An 18754-nucleotide genomic window follows, 5' to 3' on the forward strand; every position below is an offset into this window, starting at 1 on the left:
ATTGTCTTGTTTCTTTGCTTGAATTTTAGCCACATTTGCATAGCATTTTTGTCTTGTTTATCAAACTATCTTCAGTGTCTTCTATTGACGAATGGATAAATCTGGCATGAGATAAATCTCTCCCTCCTCCCTGCCACCTCCATATCCCAGTAGTCACTAGGACCTGTAGGTTTATGTATGTCTCTTTACTCTTTGTGATTTATCCTTAATGTCATGCTTTATTTTGTATTTTGTATTGTTTGTTTTCTCATCTGTGACTGCCATCGTTACACTGGTTTTCCTTAAGTGTTTTGTCTATTCCAGTCTATATTTTGTGCTGTCACCAAAAGATGATTTATGACACATAGGTCTTTAAAAATTATATGACGGGCTGGGTGCGGTGGCTCATGCATGTAATCCCAGCACTTTGGGATGCTGAGGCAGGCAGATCACCTGATGTTAGGCATTTGAGACCAGCCTGGCCAATATGGCAAAACCCCATCTCTACTACAAATACAAAAATTAGCCAGGTGTGGTGGCACACGCCTGTAGTCCCAGCTACTTGGGAGGCTGAGGCATGAGAATTGCTTGAACCCAGGAGGCGGGGTTGCAGTGAGCCAAGATTGTGCTACTGCACTCCAGCCTGGGCAATAGAGTGAGACTCCAGCTCAAAAAAATAAAATAAAATTACGTGATGACTCTTTATTTCCTATAGGATAAAGTCTTAGCTTAAAATCAACTGGCCAGATTGTTCATAGTTTTACTTAAACCTGCCTTCTACATAACAGTCTGAGTCAGGGTTCAGGCCAGGAAGCAGAGTCATGATGAATGTTATGGGATAACAGTTTTACTCTAGGAAGCAGACCTTGCACAGTTGTGGGAGGAACTAGGGAAGTGAAGGTCTGAAAAGGGGAGTTGGAGGATTAAAGTAATGACTGATACCTAAGTACTGGTGCAGGAGGACGAGGCAGAGCCTGTAGGGAAATCTGCTGCTGGCATGTACAGTGGCAAAGGGGACCCTTTAGGGGAAGTTTATGGAAAGGTCTCTGGTAAGCTACTTCCTTTGAGTAGATACCGCCTCTGTGGGTCTGCTGTTGACTGGCAAGGACTGCAGTTGGAAGGAAGAGTTGAATGAGGAGTGGAAAAGAACTAGGATGACCCAGAACTGGCTGAGCACTTCTGCATCTGTCCATCATCCTCTCTGCTTATAAAGGCCTTGAAGGAGTAATGTTAGCTGGTTCACTTCTGCCACCAAATCTTGCACAATTCCTCTTTTGGGTCAGCTCTAACTTGGAATAGGGAAGAGATTCTGGGAAATGGTCTTGATCTCTTGACCTCGTGATACACCTGTCTCGGCCTCCCAAAGTGCCTCATGACCTCTTTTATTTTTTGTTGTAATAAATGCAAACACTGGCTATACCCACTGTCTCTTGAGTCCACTGTTCAGCAGGCGTAGGCCAATGTATAGCTTGATGGACTATTGAGTGATCCCTCTCTTCAACATCTCCTTTCTACCTGTGACCAAGAATAATGTCCGAAATAAAGTGTAATAAAGCCTGCCTATCAAAGAGGCTAACACAGAACTGCAGATGTCCTGCTACAGATAGCTGTGGAAATAAAATCATAATAGTCATTGATTATCTGCATAATGTTAAAAGGTATAATTTACTCTAATTCTTCAGGGATAAGGGCCACTTTGTTTTTTCAGATTATAAGGCACTTGGCATCTTAAAGCGGCAGTTCCCTAACGCATCACTAATTGGGCTGACTGCAACTGCAACAAACCACGTTTTGACGGATGCTCAGAAAATTCTGTGTATTGAAAAGTGTTTTACTTTTACAGCTTCTTTTAATCGGCCAAATCTTTATTATGAGGTATGTAACTTTTATGTCAATTCATTACTTTCATGAAGAATTATAGCAAAAAGGTTCTACCTTTTTTTTTTTTTTTCTTTTTGAGACAGAGTCTTGCTCTGTCACCAGGTGCCAGGCTGGAGTGCAGTGGTGCAATCTCAGCTCACTGCAACCTCCGCCTCCTGGGTTCAGACAATTCTCCTGCCTCAGCCTCCTAAGTAGCTGGGATTACAGGCATGCGCCACCATGCCCAGCTAATTTTTGTATTTTTAGTAGAGACGGGGTTTCACCATGTTGGCCAGGATGGTCTCAATCTCCTGACCTTGTGATCTGCCCGCCTCAGCCTCCCAAAGTGCTGGGATTACGGTTGTGAGCCACTGCGCCCAGCCAGGTTCTACCTTTATATTATGCTTGTTTACATGAGCAACAGATAAGTACTTACAAAATTTTTTAACATTAGGAGGTAATCATAAGCAGATTCTGTAATTAGGTTTCATTCATATATATTTTGCTACATATATATTTTGTATCTTGTTAGGTGATACTTTTTACAAAATATATGAGTAAGTCACATATCTTTATTAAATTTCTGTCTCCTCTCTTTTTGTGTAAAGATGGGAAGAAAGGATGGAGTGATAACCTAATAACATCTCTGTTCAAATTAATTACTAAGTAATAGAAGTATTAATATGCCATTAAAGATTTGCCAATTCTATTTAGATTTCATTTGATAAACTTGAAAATAAAAATAACCTAACAGCTGTCTTTCCTTTCTTTTTAAACCCTTTTAAGAGTAGATTGAATATTTTTTTTGAGTTTTCATTAAAGAGTTATTTATGTTATGGTTTGTTTTTATAGAAGTAGCCTCATAAAAGTCTTCATCTTTACAAGTTATTCACTGCTTATGCACTTGCTCTTCTCTGATAAATTAAAAAAATAAAGATCAAGAAGAGAGTCTGGGAGGTAGAACATGAGTCAGATGGGTTGAGTCCTATGAGTAAGTGAGAGAGTAATAGAAAAACACTATGCTCATGAAAGAACTGCATCCTGAAAGTTGTAAGTAGACAGCCACTTGGATGGTGCCCATTCATTTACTTTTTAATAAGTTAAGTTTTTTTCAGGTTCGGCAGAAGCCCCCAAACACTGAAGATTTTATTGAGGATATTGTAAAGCTCATTAATGGGAGATACAAAGGGCAATCAGGTAATGTAAAAACAAACCAACTTTGGTGACAGAGATAACTTTCAAAAAGTGACTTAATATTATACTGATACCTGAATAACACCAAAAAAATATTGTATGGCAGAAGATAATTGAAAATGTGTGATAAAATTAATTCACTTGATGATCTTAGAAACTGGGTGTGACATTTGCTTATGCCACAGATTATGTCATAAAATTGCCTGATTTATTTTTGCTTATTTACACTTGCCTTAGAATAGACCTGATGACTTAATGTTAATTATCAATGGCACATATTTAGTAAGTACCCACTGTGTACAAACTGATGTTCTAAAAGGATAGAAAATATACTGCCTTATAGTAAAGGATTCATTAAAGCAATAAGTAAATTCAGTAGTATATACTGAATAGATTAAGCACAGATGGAGTTGTGAGTATATATACATGGTTTTCTAGGTTTAATGACTAGGCAAGTGTTACTGAAGCAAAGAATTTGTGTAAAAGTAACCTTTTAAACTCTTCTATAGATTTTCAGTAGGTAGTAATGGGTGTCCTGGGCAAAAGGAGTTCTAGGGTCAAATAAATTTGAGACCAATTGCAGGTATTTATTCGGGCTGGACATTCACAAGGTGTATCAGCAAATTAGAAGCTCTGACCATCCCCGAAAATAAAGAGAGACGCCCATCTAACTTTGTTGAATGCAATGTTCTTCAAATTAATTTGCATGCAAATTCACCCAAATGAACCCAAAGTTAATTTGGAGAGCACCGCATTCATGGCACATTCATTAGCATCTTACAGACATCAGTTTGAGAAATACTGTGAGATAACGTTAAAGAGAGAAAAGAGATAATGGGAAGGAAAACCGATGGCTCAGGGCTCATTTCTTCTTTAAAGCAAGCTGGTGATCAAATCTGGAATGATACCAAAATGTCAGTATATGCGCAAGGCCTTGAAATTTTTCATAATTCTTTTTTTCCTTCTGTGCATTGTATTAATCAATGTCCCGAATGTGTGTGTTGAAAATTATCTTCCAGGAATATACCATATATATCTAACAAATACATATATTTTACTACAGGAATCATATACTGTTTTTCTCAGAAAGACTCTGAACAAGTTACGGTTAGTTTACAGAATCTGGGCATTCTTGCGGGTGCTTACCATGCCAATCTGGAGCCAGAAGATAAGACCAAGGTTCACAGAAAATGGTCAGCCAATGAAATTCAGGTTAGGTATATATCTTCCATGGAAGCCTAATTTACCTTTGAAATATTTAAACTTGATTTAATTAACTGATAAAATGTTAAAATATTTCAGGTAGTAGTGGCAACTGTTGCATTTGGTATGGGAATTGATAAGCCAGATGTGAGGTTTGTTATCCATCATTCAATGAGTAAATCCATGGAAAATTATTATCAAGAGAGTGGACGTGCAGGTATGTAGGACTCAAATCCAGAAGTACTTTTTAGAAAGCTTTTCCCAAAAACACATTATAAGTGCTTAATAAGTCTGTATATTTAGCCTTTACTGGACAGTATTTTTAGAACAGTATTTTTAGTAGTTTTACACTTACTTGCATATGGAGAAATTTTTACTTATGTTCTGTTGTTATCTGAATTCTTTTCATGTGTGTTAATTTGATGTGTATCTTTGCCTCCTGAAGTTTTAATTAGTTGTTTCACATCTATAGCTTAACTGGATTATCGACACATATTTTAACTTAGTAAAGCTGATTATTGATGTCTCTTTAGAGTTTTTTTTTTTTTTAATTTGAGGGTACCCATTACAAATTTCTAAAATTTCCAGATGTGGTATAAAACATTGCCTGCTAATTTTACATATCTCATTTTTGTGTATTTTGAATTTTTAAAAGTAACTCCACAATCTCAAGGTTTCTCATACCACAGGTCGAGATGACATGAAAGCAGACTGCATTTTGTACTATGGCTTTGGAGATATATTCAGAATAAGTTCAATGGTGGTGATGGAAAATGTGGGACAACAGAAGCTTTATGAGATGGTGTCATACTGTCAAAACATAAGCAAGTAAGCCACATACCTTTTTATAACTTCTATCAATTAAAGCAAATATGAAAGTGTATGACATCATTTCCTCATTTTTTAGTTCTTACTAAATACATTGGTGAAACACCAAAGTGCAGATCCATAAAAGCAGATGTTGGAGGGTAGGAACCAATACATCAATCTATATGATCTACGTTAATTCAAGAAAAGATGCCCTAAATTTGAGAGATAATCCTCCAAAACTACTTTTTTAACTGAAGGTTTTTGAGGCATATTGATAGCAAGTTGAAGCCTTTTTTTCTGTGGCACTGGTATACAGTTACATGCTTTAATAATTTTGAAAAGGTCTATAGTTAAGATAGGAATTTTGAGAGTCAAGCTCAGTAATGTGCCATTCTTCCAGCTCATGTGTCAATGAAATACCAAATTTCTCCTTAAGAAGTAAGTTTAAATCTACTTAGGGTGGCTTTAGACTGTATAGCTTCCTGAAAGCTTTTTGTCATAGTTATGTTTGTGTTCTTACTGCCTAGCACATAAGAAGTGCTCAGAAATGTTGAGGTGGTAAACAGCAGCCAGTGATGGAAGTGTTGTTTCTTTCCAGTAGATGCTACAATAATCTAGTTAAAAGAAATGAGAAAATGAAAATGTCTTTAAAAGCCCAGTAGATTCTCATGAAGCATATTTTAAGGTTTCAATTCAAATATTGCTACTTTAAAATAGAAGAAACTATTTTGCTGTCAAGAATATTCTTCTAATAGTTTTAAAACTTTGAATTTAAAAGTGGACCTCAGACAATTTCTTAAACAGTGTTTATCAAGAATATACAGGGAAAAATCATATGTGGGGGGCACATATGAAAGTATATGACATCATTTCATCATTTTAAAGTTCTTACTAAATACATTGGTGTAATTAGGACATGAACCCAAAGATGTTCATGTCCTAATTCCTAACCTGTATATTACCTCCCATGGCAAAAGGAATTTGGAGTTGCATATGGAATTAAGGCTGTTCATTAGCTGACCTTAAAGTAGGGAGATTACTTCGGCTTATCAGAGCGAGCCTAATGTAATCACAAGGGTCCTTAAAAGTGGAAGAGGCAGAAGTGATCAGATGAATGTGATGTAAAAAGAACTTGACACCTTGATTTTCATCCAGTGAAACCCACAGTACACTTCTAAACTACAGAAATGTAAGAATAAATTTGTGTTTAAAGCCACTAAGTTTATGGTAATATTATGGCAGCTATAAGAAGCTAATACAGTATATAATTGTGTAATCTGAAATAGAGATTCTTAAAACCTTATATCCTTTAGTAATTTGTAACTTTAAATGTGTTTGCAGATGTCGTCGTGTGTTGATGGCTCAACATTTTGATGAAGTATGGAACTCAGAAGCATGTAACAAAATGTGTGATAATTGCTGTAAAGACATTTGTGAGTTCGTTTTGTATACCTTTGTTGGCTAATACAGTCATATACTACCTAGTGACGGGGAAGTGCATCCTTAGGTGATTTTGTCATTGTGCAAACATCTAAGTGTACTTACATAAACCTAATGGTATAGTCTTCTCCTGGGTTATATGGTATAGCCTATTGATTCTAGGCTACCGGTCTGTACTGTGTGTTACTGCACTGCTTACTATCGGAAACTGTAACACAATGCTAAGTATTTGTGTATCTAAACATAGAATAAGTACAGTACAAATATGGCATTATAATCTCTTGGCACCACTGTCATGTACATGGTCCATCACTGACCAAAACATTATATGGCACAAAACTGTATATAGAGCTAGGACATGAGAGAAGTATTAGACTTCCCAATGGATTTAAAAGATTAAAATGTGAATCAGATTTTCCAGAATTAAAAGTATCAACATAAAGTTTTCAAACAAAGGTGAATAAAAGGAAAAGTCATATGTGTATGCACACATTTTATATTGCTAAACTATACCAACGATGTGAAATTTTTAAGAAATGAAGGAAAATGTTTGAATTCTTCTGAATAGAAATGCTATTCTGTAAGAAAAGGCTAACCATGTGATAATCTCTAATACTTTATAGTCACTAATTGGGAAGAAAATGTAGTGCAAAATAGAGATTATACTGAATCATTTTTGATCCAGTTAATGGCTAGTCATAAGAGATTTACTTAAAATTCTTTTAAAGGTAGGAGATCAGCGGGACTTATTTTCTGAGTATTGGTCACAACCCTGCTGATCAAAACAGGATCTGGTCAAAACAAGACGTAGCAAAGAAACTGGCCCAAAGCAGTTAGAACTCGAAAATATACTGCATTTGCATCCTGTAAGACACTCCCACATACACCATGACAGTTTACAAATGCCATGACAATGCCTGAAAGTTACCTTACATGGTTCTCGTAACTCCCTACCCCTTTTCTAGAAGATTCATGAATAATCTGCCTCTTATTTAGCATATAACTAAGGAGTATCTATAAATATAGCTAGCGAGCAATCAAAAGTGCCACTCTGCCTTTGGGATAGCCCTGCTCTATGGAGCTGCCATTTCCTATATTTTATTGCTAATAAACTTGCTTTGCTTTCACTTTACTCTGTTGGCTTGCTCTCAAATTCTTTGCTGCATGAAACTGGGAACCGTCCTGGGCTGAGTCCCAGTTTTGGGATTTGCCTGCATCATTTGAGCACCGTATTTTAACTTTTATTCATCTGCGTGTTGTATTTGAAGAGCTGGACTAGGCAGTACCTCATGTAAGACCTTGCAGAGTTCTTATAGGTGGAGGCCACTACATTTTTAACTTGCAGACAGAGAAATTTATGAGTTTATTAGACTATCTTATAAACTAACAAGAGTGTAAGATATAAATCAGAGTACTGGTCTCTTAATAATTGGGGATATCTGTTGAAGACATTCTTGTTGCTAAATCAGAGTGCACAGGAGCCTATACTAGAATAGACAGGCTCTCCTATAAAGCACACGTCTTACTAACTTAATAATTACATCTGGCAGACACTTTCTGATTTCTAGAGTATATGGCAGGGCTTCTGATAATTGCTTTTTTTTTTAGTATCACTGTAAACCCCACAATGTTTACAGAGACCATAACTTGGTCTAGTGACAGAGACTTGAGGAATAGCTAGTCTTAATTCACAATACATTTAAAAACCAATGTTTAGGGTGCCTCACATTGATAACTAGCTTTAAACCAGTTTAACTACTTAAGATAGCCTATCCTTGCCCTCATTTCTAAATCCCAATTACCTCTTACCATATTTGTTTTGTTATAGCATTTGAAAGAAAGAATGTAACAGAGTACTGCAGAGATCTAATCAAGATCCTGAGGCAGGCAGAGGAACTGAATGAAAAACTCACTCCACTGAAACTGATTGATTCTTGGATGGGAAAGGGTGTGGCGAAATTGAGAGTAGCAGGTGTTGTGGCTCCCACACTTCCTCGTGAAGACCTGGAGAAAATTATTGCACACTTCCTAATACAGCAGTATCTTAAGTATGTATAAACCCATTTATTATCCTTTCATGCTGTCTTTATGGCTGTTCCTTTTTTAACTGGAACAGAATAAATGCTTCTGCAGTTATTTTTGTGTGAACTTTCAAATGCTATAGAAAAGAATTTACCTAAAAAACTCAAACTTTAATCACTATAAATCAAAAAAGAACAAAACTAAAATATTTTCTATACAGGTTATATTTGCATTCTTCTAAGTTTTATTATTTCAAGTCAATGTGTTACTAAAAAAATATTGCACTTAGTTATTTCTTTTATAAATTTGTTTTCTGTGATTCCTTCAAAAGCTTTCTTATTGTTGGCCTTTATTTTCTGCAGAGAAGACTACAGTTTTACAGCTTATGCTACCATTTCATATTTGAAAATAGGACCTAAAGCTAATCTTCTGAACAATGAGGCACATGCTATTACTATGCAGGTGACGAAGTCCACACAGAACTCTTTCAGGGTAACTGGCTATTAATTTTCAGTTTTATGTATTTTTAAAAATATATTGAAGCCTATGGGATGCTTTTCTGTCATATCCCCCTAGGTCCAGTTGAACATAGGGAAAGTCAGTTTTCTGATTAGATTTCTGGGTATGGAAGAGAGAAAACTAGGGGTTTCCCATCTCTTGGAATGTGAGGACTCCATTTTAGTATCTAATTTTGTTATGCACTCTGCTCTTATGGTATTGGTTGTGATTACTAATAGTTGAGAAGTCTGTTTCTGCTCTTCCATTGGTTAAAAACCACTGTTATAAACCAAATACTATCAAGTCTGCAAAAGCATGTCAGGTGCCATTGTGTCTAAGGATATTTGAGGTCTTTAGAACTTCTCTCACAGTGTAGCCTCTTTTATTCAAAATAGAGCTCATATTTGAATAGAAATTTGTAGGTAAAAAAACAAGACCCCTTGATACTTAAAAAGCCAACTGATAAAGAATATTTTGAAATTTTTAATCTCATGAAAAACTGAATAGCTGAATTTTTACCGAAGTGCTTGCTTTGTTATTTTTTTTTGTAGGTTGAATCATCTCAAACTTGTCATTCTGAACAAGGTGATAAAAAGATGGAGAAAAAACATTCAGGTAACTTCCAGAAGAAGCCTGCAAACATGCTTCAGCAATCTGGTTCTAAGCATACAGGAGCTAAGAAAAGAAAAATGGATGATGCCTGAAGTGAATGTTACCAGATTTTCTAATTAAAGATGTTTATGCATGTATACGCCATTATTTTTGTAGTTAGACAAAAGCTTCATTTTAAAAACCATTTCATTGATATTTTATAGATATGTATCTATATTTTCAGAGTTTATCTCTGAAGATTTAAACTTTTGAGAACTTTTGAAAATTAGAGATCATGAATTATATAATTTTCCAGTATAAAACAAGGGGAAAAAAATCTTATGTAAAACCCTTTAAAAGTAAAATATTTGAGAATAAGTTCATATAATTTTTTATGCCTTTATATATTAGCTGTATTTTTTCTTTTTATATAACTATCTTTTTGAAAGCAATATTATACTGACAGAGGCTCATTAAACGTGAATGATACTTTTAAGTTGAATATGTAGATCAGGGATGTCCATTATTTTGGCTTCCCTGGGCCATACTGGAAGAAGAAGAATTGTCTTGGGCCTGCTTAAAATATGCTAACACTAATGACAGCTGATGCACTTAAAAAAAAGTTTCAAGAAAATCTCACGTTTTAACAAAGTTTATACATTTGTGTTGGGCTGCATTCAGAGCTGTCCTGGGCTATATTAGGCTTGTGGGCTATGAGTTGGACAAGCTTGATGTAGATGATTTCAGGTTATAAAACCAGAAGTACAATTCAAACAAAAAAGGAGTAAGTCATCAATATAAAATGTTAGCAAAACACAGAAATAAACAACTTAAGACTTTTTATCTAAGCAGTCAGTGTTGTGTTGGAAAGATATATCTATAAATAAATTATTTGAACTGATTTCACTTAGAATTTGTTCTTATACTTTTCCATTAATATCATTTTCACTTCTGTAATTTTCAGTGTGGTCAGCATTAACTCAATGCACTCATTCATTTTATTGACTTGTGATTGTTTTGGTGTCATTTGGAACATTATACGATACTTGAAGAAATTCTATTTTCAGTCAAAATAATCTTCTATATCAATATTTGGATCTAGCAGATCTTCTCCATATGATGAAAGATTCATTTGGTTTAAAATTAGGTTTTCAAATGTTTCTTCTAAATCAGTTTCACCAATTAAGACAGCTCCCATCATTCGTCCATTTTGCATGACGACTTTGATGTATTCTTGTCCTTTGGTACATCTCAGCATTAATTCATGATCTGAACCTAAGCCCTGTGCGTTGTATTTTCCCAGCAGTACAACCTATATATAAGGATAAAAAGGTTATTGTCATGAGTATCAAAAGAAAATGTAATGTGTATTTTGTGTCATGTTAGAATAGTCAGCAGAAAAATTATGCCACAAAATTTTATAACTAAAAATGTTATTAGGGAGAGTCCCAAAGAAAATGTTTGAATAGCATGCATTAATTCTACCAATGACATTACCACACAATCTACACCGACATTAAAAAATTCTTATGAATATAGTCAAATATTAATGTTTAATATTTTTAACACAAAAAATGTCTAGTGAATAGCTAGGTGATACTACCTATCTATAGGAACATGAAAACTATATAGTGAATATATAAATATGTAGGAGGTAGACTACATTATCCTGGAGTCATGGTTTAAACATTTAGCAAGGAACTGAATTAGATCTTCCACGGAGTACTTAATTTCCTTGAGCCTTATGAATATGTTTCTCCTTCTTTGTAAATTAGGGGAAAAGAAAAACTAACAACAAAAAAACCCCAAACCACCTTCACAAAATAATGTAAAGAGGACCGAATAAGATAACACATACAGGAAAGCACTTGGTTTATTTTTGAGTACAATAGCTGTTAGTTCCCTTCACAAAGAAAGGATGAATCACAAGTAAAAGTTAAAAATGCACCAACAGCGAACAAATCTGGAGATAAATTTTTTTCCCTCTTAGCTAAAATAGCATAGTGGTAAGGTGGATAATTATCAGATGATTAGGGATTCAGACTAGCAATAATACCAGTATTGGTTTGTGAGAAATGAAAAATGTCATTTTTGGGGGATATTTTTTGTGTATATATATATATATATATATATATATATATATATATATATATATATAAATAAATAAATATATCATGTATGTTTTTATTCAAATGAGATAATTAGATGATCTATCATAGTCATAAGACTAGCAAGCAGAGAAGGCATTAATATGCTATCTTACCTTATAGTTAAAAAATTTTGTCACATGAGCAAACAGTTCAAAGCTGAAATCCATGTCAATAGAGTCTCCTGAACTCGCTGCAGCCATGCACTTGGCTGCATACCATCCCATTTGTCTAGCCTGGGTCCACAGCCTCATCTGAAACAAAGAAAAAATGTTTTACAATGTCATTTTTCATATCATTATTTGAAAAATGTTATCTTAACCTTGTAAATTCACTTAAAGGAGTTAAATGACAGTCTGTCATCTTTGCCACAGAAGCAGTCACCAATGGACAACTAATCAGACTAACTTTTGGGTATTTATTAATTATATCTAAATTACTGCCTCTAAATTTAAAAGATGATACCAATCATACCTGTTTTAGTAGCATTTCTATTAAATACTATGAAACTATATTAAGCTATACCAGGTGAGAAAAAATGTTTAATTAACCAGTCCCTTCTTCAAAGTTTGTCATCACCATTAATAGAGAGGTCAAATTATCACTGAAGAACTTGTTCTATTTTTTAGCAACCTTCATTCTTATGCACACATTAAGGTCTGCCATGCTGTTAACCTCAGTGGTCAGATTGTTGGTGCCTCACCCCAAGACAACATATATATTTCAGCAACTGACTCTGGGAAGTCATTTAAATTCTTTTGTATGACAGGATTAATTTATCCTCTATTGTATTTTTATTTAATTTCTACAGTTGTGAGACTCCCTGGTATAAAAGAACACTGACCTTGGGAGTCACAGTGGATTTGAGTATCAACTTATCTGCATGTATAACTTTTCTGAGCCTCGGTTCATTTACCTGAGACATAAACATAATACTACCTACTCTGTAACTACTGAGAGAACTAAATAGGTTAGCCTATAGTAAGCACTTGGTTTCCTTCTACCTCTGTGTGTGCATATGTCCCTAACCCTAATGCTGCCTTTTGTTTGCAGGAATAATGTCATAATCATGGACATAGGCTTTAAGCATTTCTAGCAGAAGTGATGTAGTTTTTTTTTTCAATCTCTGTAAACAAGGTATTATAGATTTGATGAAATGAAAGGCAGTTTATGGCAAGGGATCAAAATAAACTAAGCATAGTAACAACTAGAGAACAGCTAATAGGAGTGGCCTGAAAGTGTACATCTTGGACTGCATAAACTAACTAGTATCCTTATTGCTTGTGTAAGCTAAGAAATGGGGTCTATAAAGTATACTCAAAACAAGGGACACCTGTTTATTTTCAGATTTTTTTTCTCTCTTTCAGAATGTAACACATTAAAATATAATTACCCTAGAAAATTAAAAATGTTAAAAAAAACACACACAAACTCCAACTCTTAAGAATTTGTGATACTCTTGCCACAGAAATGACACAGAATGAGGCAGGTTAGAAACAAAAAGGGTGGAACCACTCTCTTATTATTGATGTCTCTACTGTGTGTAAGAACACAAAATGATGGTGCTGCCTCTTGAAATACTTTTAGCTCTTCTACTGCTTCACACTGCATAATCTGAATGAATAATGTCCCTAACTGTGGAGCTAGTGTTTTAACAAAGATAAATGTTGATGGGTTCCTTGATCTCAAACATCTACCTAGGTCTCTAGGTCTCTGCCCCTCCTCACACTTCTGGTCACTGTCTTTATCTTCCTCTGGTATTTTTGTTATACCATTAGAAGGAGGTAGGTAAAGCTGTGAGGATAGGGAAAAGTCTAGAGCCAGTTGGGACTTGTTACAGCTCAGGAAAGGCGTTTACTATAGGAATTTTTTTTTTTTTTTGAGACAGAGTTTTGCTCTTGTTGCCCAGGCTGGAGTGCAGTGGCACGATCTTGGCTCACTGCAACCTCCACCTCCCAGGTTCAAGCGATTCTCCTGCCTGAGCCACCTGAGTAGCTGGGATTACAGGCATGTACCACCACGCCCAGCTGATTTTTTGTATTTTTTTAGTAGAGATGAGGTTTCATCATGTTGGCCAGGCTGGTCTCGAACTCCTGACCTCAGGTGATCCACCTGCCTTGTCCTCCCAAAGTGCTAGGATTACAGGTGCGAACCACTGCACCCAGCCAGGAACACTTTTTAGTAATAATTACCACATGGACAGAATAGGATCATCCAGGAATAGAAGGCTTTATATAATTTACAATCTTAGTAGTTTTGTTTCTTAATCTAAAGTTGTGCTGTCCACCATGGTATTGGACACTAGCCACATATAGCTATTTAAAGCTAATGAAAAGTAAGTAAAAATAAAAATTCAGTTCCTCGGTCACATTAACCACATTTCAAGTGCTCATGTGATATACTGCTGGCTACCTGATTGGATGGTACAGAATTACACATTTCCATCATCACAGAAAGTTCTATTAGTGCTGATAAGCATATCAGAATGAAAAAGTAATAACCTATATATTTGTTTAAATTGAAAGATATCCCAGTCTACCATTATAATAATAAATTACCAAACAGGGAAAATTCTAGTGTTTTTTTTTTTTTTTAATATATATAACAACTCTGTGCTAGCTTCCTACTTAGCAGAAGTGCTGGAAAACCAGAAGTTGGATATATTAATAACAACCGCTTTATTTTCAGACAGAATCTCTGATAAAAACATATGGTCACATATGCTAGCTTACCTGCTGCCAGACTGGGCTCAGCTGCCAGGATGCAGTACAGATGTCACCAGCAGCATAGACATCAGGAAGGGATGTGTGCATATGATCATCCACTTTCAGGCCACCGTCTTCTCCTAGATCAAACTAAACAATGTTCCTCATTAACATAAATGTTAAGAAAAATGAAACGTGATTTTTTCATTCTAAAGTAAAAGAGCAAATTTTTACACTTTAGCATGCTCATCTTTAATCAGAAAATGAAAAATAGCTGCAAAGTTTACACACCTAAGCTGAATTTCCGTGTATCAAATTCCAACTAAGATTGACTCATAAAATTCTTAGAATTTCAACATGACAAGCATCCAATAACCATTTGACTACTCGACCCATAACCAAAAGAACATTCTTTTTTTTTGCAAGCATTAAGTGCTGAAAACCAAAAAATACAAGATGGTTTCTCTAAAAGAATCACGTAAGAAGTGGGAGGTGTCAGTCTCTCACCAACATTTAGATAAGTAAGTTGTACACTATGAACCATTACTATGACACTTATACCAGAATGCAACTATGTAAGGATTTTAAGCAGTAAAAAATACTGTAAATCAAGACAATGTTATAACCAAATTGTTTTCGACCATGTGAAGTTACAGTTGTATACTAAAATAATAATTATTGTTTGAGAACTAGAGATCTTCACAAAAATACTTCAAAAATATTCGTAGCTGGATGAAAATTTCACCTTACACTGTTACCATGGAGAAAAGGTTCTACATTTGGTGTGACTCCTGTAGCACTGACAATGAAATCGCAGCCATATATATTTTCGTTGGTCAATTCCACATACACAGGCCATATCTCTTTAAGAAAAAAATAAAACAAAAAAAGACGATTTTTAAATAGAACCACCACCACAGCAGTGTATATGACTACAATGATTAGAAACAAAGACAGAAAAAGGAAGGCAAGAGATGACTTTGTAACACACTCATTACTTTTTATGAGGCCTATTTGCTAAAGCAATTTTAATGCAATTAGCATCATCTCGTTTGGGTATAATTTTAAAACCATGGCATTTTAAATGTTTTTCGTTCAAATTTGGACACATAAATTTTGACAAAGTAATTTAAATTGTTTCTAAATTATCTGTCTAAAAATCCTTAGTAATACTTTACACTCTACTTAGTGTTTAGTTCAACTAGGTGTTTTCCCTCACTATTCATACTCAAACTCCCCTTTCCTATGGAAAAACGTCGAAGAATTCAGTACAGTAGAGTATTTCATATGCGAGTTAGCTGAGTGTATTTCTTCAAATTATGATAATTCTTAGAGGAGTTGTGGAATTGGAATTAGGAGAGCTGCCTGGACTAAAATACACATTTCAATCTGTTTGATTTGGGTGAAATCATTTAGGAGCTTTAGGTTTTTGTTTCATTTTGATGTGCAATCTAGTCTGATTGTTGTTCAAAACACTATGATCTCTCTGTAAGATGTAATGCCCTATACAGTTAAATTTACTAGAAAACAACACAGTGAAAAGAAGTGACTTAATACTATTAAATTATGGTTTTATTTTTACTTTTCATGTTTAAATTTTATATGGAAATCTAAAGTTATTTTTAACATAACACAGCAAAATTAAATTGCTTTGCTTTTAATTAAGTGGTTATATATACATTTTTTATTTCATTACTTGCCTGTATCAGTTGTAACTGACTTATGGTCTCCTGGAAAAGTGAAGGACTTTTTCTTCAAAATTCTAAACTCATCCTGAGGGTAGATTTTCTTTACTTCACACATAGTTTCAATGTGAATCTTACGAGAAAACTAAAATTAAAAAAACACTGGTTAGCATAATACTTCCAGAAAGAATGACCTGGGTTACTAATGATGAAGAAAAAACTTGTAGAAACATATGGAAAACACATTGGGTGCCCTAAAATAAATAAATCTATGCACATGAAAGGAGTGAACAGAAATTCATTCAGTCACCTAAGAGATTTGGTAGCTGCATTAGCAGATAGCATGGAGGGAATGCTTTTTAGCTTAGGCTTCATTGATAATTACAAGTGTATTCTTTAAAAATTACAATAGTTGCTGGGCACAGTGACTCACACCTATAATCCCAGGACTTTGGGAGGCCGAGGCAGGTGCATCACCTGAAGTCAGGAGTTTGAGACCAGCCTGACCAATATGGTGATAACTCGTCTCTAATAAAATTACAAAAATTAGCCAGGCCTGGTGGTATGTACCTATAGTCCCAGCTACTCAGGAGGCTGAGGCAGGAGAATTGCTTGATCCAGGGAGGCAGAGGTTGCAGTGAGCCGAGATCACATCACTGCACTGCAGCCTGGGCAACAGAGCAAGACTCTGTCTCAAAAAAAATATTTACAATAGTTATGGACTATAATAACTTATTCAAGGCAGATCTGTCTTGACTTACTGTTATATCCCTGAACATTAATAAAGCGCCAGGTAGGTAGTAAATACTCAATAAATGCTTACTGAATTAAACTGTTGAAGTTCTCAGTTTAAAAATATAATTACATTTAGGATCTGAAGGTACACAAAGAAGGGACTCTGCATAATTTCCATCACAAAAATTAGATACTCCACGCAGCCAGCCTCACTCCCACCTACCAAAAGTCTAAACCAATGCTTTAAAGAAATCACACACAGTAATGAAGGACTGCATGCCTGCTTCTTACAACATTTAGATTTCACAGCCTTGTAACAACTATTAAAAAATCAAAATATCTAACAAAATGAGGAAAAGCAAATCATCTCCTTATCCAATTAGGATATTAAGTGTATACCATAATCCATCTAATAATTTATAAGTTTACTGCATGCATCTAAAGTGACCTTTAAGAAAAGATTAAAAGAGGACAGGTGTATTCACTGTAGTCTGGGTATAGAGATCTCTATCCCTGGTCAGAGGATACCGGAAAAAACAAACTCAGTTTCTCCTACTATACTCTCACAACACGGAATACTTCTGTGACCAAATGTGTATGTGAGTGTTTTCTACACACTAAGCAAGCAAGCAATTCAGCACAGGACACCATCTGGGTGTCCTCTAATTCAATTTACTTCTGATGTTATTATCTACTTGGAGATAGCATCAGGTCCCCTATGTTGAGGGATCAATCTCAGAAGACTATCCTCCACTTCCAATACCAATTGTAAGCCCCAGGTGTTTTACCAGTTGGTCTGACTAACCCATCTATAAATCAAGGGGCTCCCATGAGCCCCTTTCTTGGGTTCAATTAATTTATTAGAATGTCTCACAGAATTCGAGGAAACTTACTTACATTTACTGGTTGATTATCAAGGTTGTAACAAAGGAAAATGAAATACATAGGGCAAAGCATGTAAGAAGGGGCAGGGAGCTTCTATGCCCTCTCCAGATACACCACCCTCTAGCAACTTCCACACGTTCAACTATCTGGAAGCTCTCCAAACCCAGTCCTTTTGGGTTTTCATGGAAACTTCGTTATGTAGGTGACTGATTAAATCACTGGCTGCTAGTGATTGGCTTAACCTTCAACCCCTTTCCCTTCCAGGAGGTTGAAGTCTAAATTCTTTTAATCATGCCTTGGTCTTTCCTGTGACCAATCCCCATTCTGAAGCTACCTAGGGTTAGTCCCTAGCATAAAAAGGACACATCACTTCAGAGATGCCAAAAATATTAGGAATTGTGCGCCAGAAAACTGGGACAAAGACCAAATACAGGCACAATATTTTATTGTGCTTCACTTTATGGTGTTTTGCAGACAGTGTGTTTTTTACAAATTGAAGGTTCGTGACAACCCAACATCAAGCAAGTCTCAGTGCCATTTTTCCAATAGCATGTGCTCACTTTGTGCCTCTGTCACATTTTGATAGTTCTTGCAATATTTCAAAGCTTTCATCATTATTAGACCTTTAAGTGATCTGTGATTAGTAATCTTGGATGTACTATTAAGGGAAGGTGTTCTCTTCCAGGGTTCACAAGGGGGCGTAGTTTTAAATGCAAAAATTTTCCAGTGCTATGCCATGCCCCGCTCCCATTTCTCCCCATCCATGATATTTAACGGTTTATGTTTAAATTTCACGAGCACGGGAAAAAAACTAAAAGTCAATCACTCCAGCAAAAGTTCTAAAAAACTCCTTTTATTAGCCAGGGGTCTTAAAGAAGGTGGGGGTTCCTCCCAGGTTAAAAGTCCTCTTCTTCCACGGCCCTTCGGACTCCATGTTTGGGTCCCTGTCCGGGAACACTCTCATGCTTGTGGAAGCTGTTCTCTATCCTAAATTTTTCCT

At 35.5% G+C, this 18754-nt stretch overlaps 2 protein-coding genes across 12 annotated transcripts in view; one reads left to right on the plus strand and one right to left on the minus strand.

Moving 5' to 3' along the window:
* The window catches only part of RECQL (RecQ like helicase), a 33608-nt gene extending 23110 nt beyond the window's left edge, over positions 1-10498 (plus strand). For 6 of the 11 annotated variants that reach the window (XM_078336088.1, XM_078336085.1, XM_078336084.1 and 3 more), the window contains exons 7-15: positions 1688-1854; positions 2955-3036; positions 4097-4245; positions 4336-4453; positions 4926-5064; positions 6388-6479; positions 8315-8534; positions 8871-9000; positions 9558-10498. In XM_078336088.1, the coding sequence (XP_078192214.1) occupies positions 1688-1854; positions 2955-3036; positions 4097-4245; positions 4336-4453; positions 4926-5064; positions 6388-6479; positions 8315-8534; positions 8871-9000; positions 9558-9710 (1250 nt within the window). In that variant the 3' untranslated portion in view covers positions 9711-10498. The remainder of the gene's footprint in view (positions 1-1687; positions 1855-2954; positions 3037-4096; positions 4246-4335; positions 4454-4925; positions 5065-6387; positions 6480-8314; positions 8535-8870; positions 9001-9557) is intronic. The other 5 variants (XM_078336090.1, XM_078336091.1, XM_078336089.1 and 2 more) reach the window with 1 other exon arrangement.
* Positions 10499-10572: 74 nt separating this feature from the next.
* The window catches only part of PYROXD1 (pyridine nucleotide-disulphide oxidoreductase domain 1), a 30247-nt gene continuing 22065 nt past the window's right edge, over positions 10573-18754 (minus strand). The window contains exons 8-12 of the mRNA XM_035256115.3: positions 16150-16279; positions 15200-15312; positions 14477-14599; positions 11861-11998; positions 10573-10909 (exon numbers count right to left, since the gene is read on the minus strand). Of these exons, the coding sequence (XP_035112006.1) occupies positions 10661-10909; positions 11861-11998; positions 14477-14599; positions 15200-15312; positions 16150-16279 (753 nt within the window). The 3' untranslated portion in view covers positions 10573-10660. The remainder of the gene's footprint in view (positions 10910-11860; positions 11999-14476; positions 14600-15199; positions 15313-16149; positions 16280-18754) is intronic.

The sequence above is a fragment of the Callithrix jacchus genome, chromosome 9 (assembly GCF_049354715.1).
Source record: "Callithrix jacchus isolate 240 chromosome 9, calJac240_pri, whole genome shotgun sequence".
NCBI classification, from domain to species: domain Eukaryota; kingdom Metazoa; phylum Chordata; class Mammalia; order Primates; family Cebidae; genus Callithrix; species Callithrix jacchus.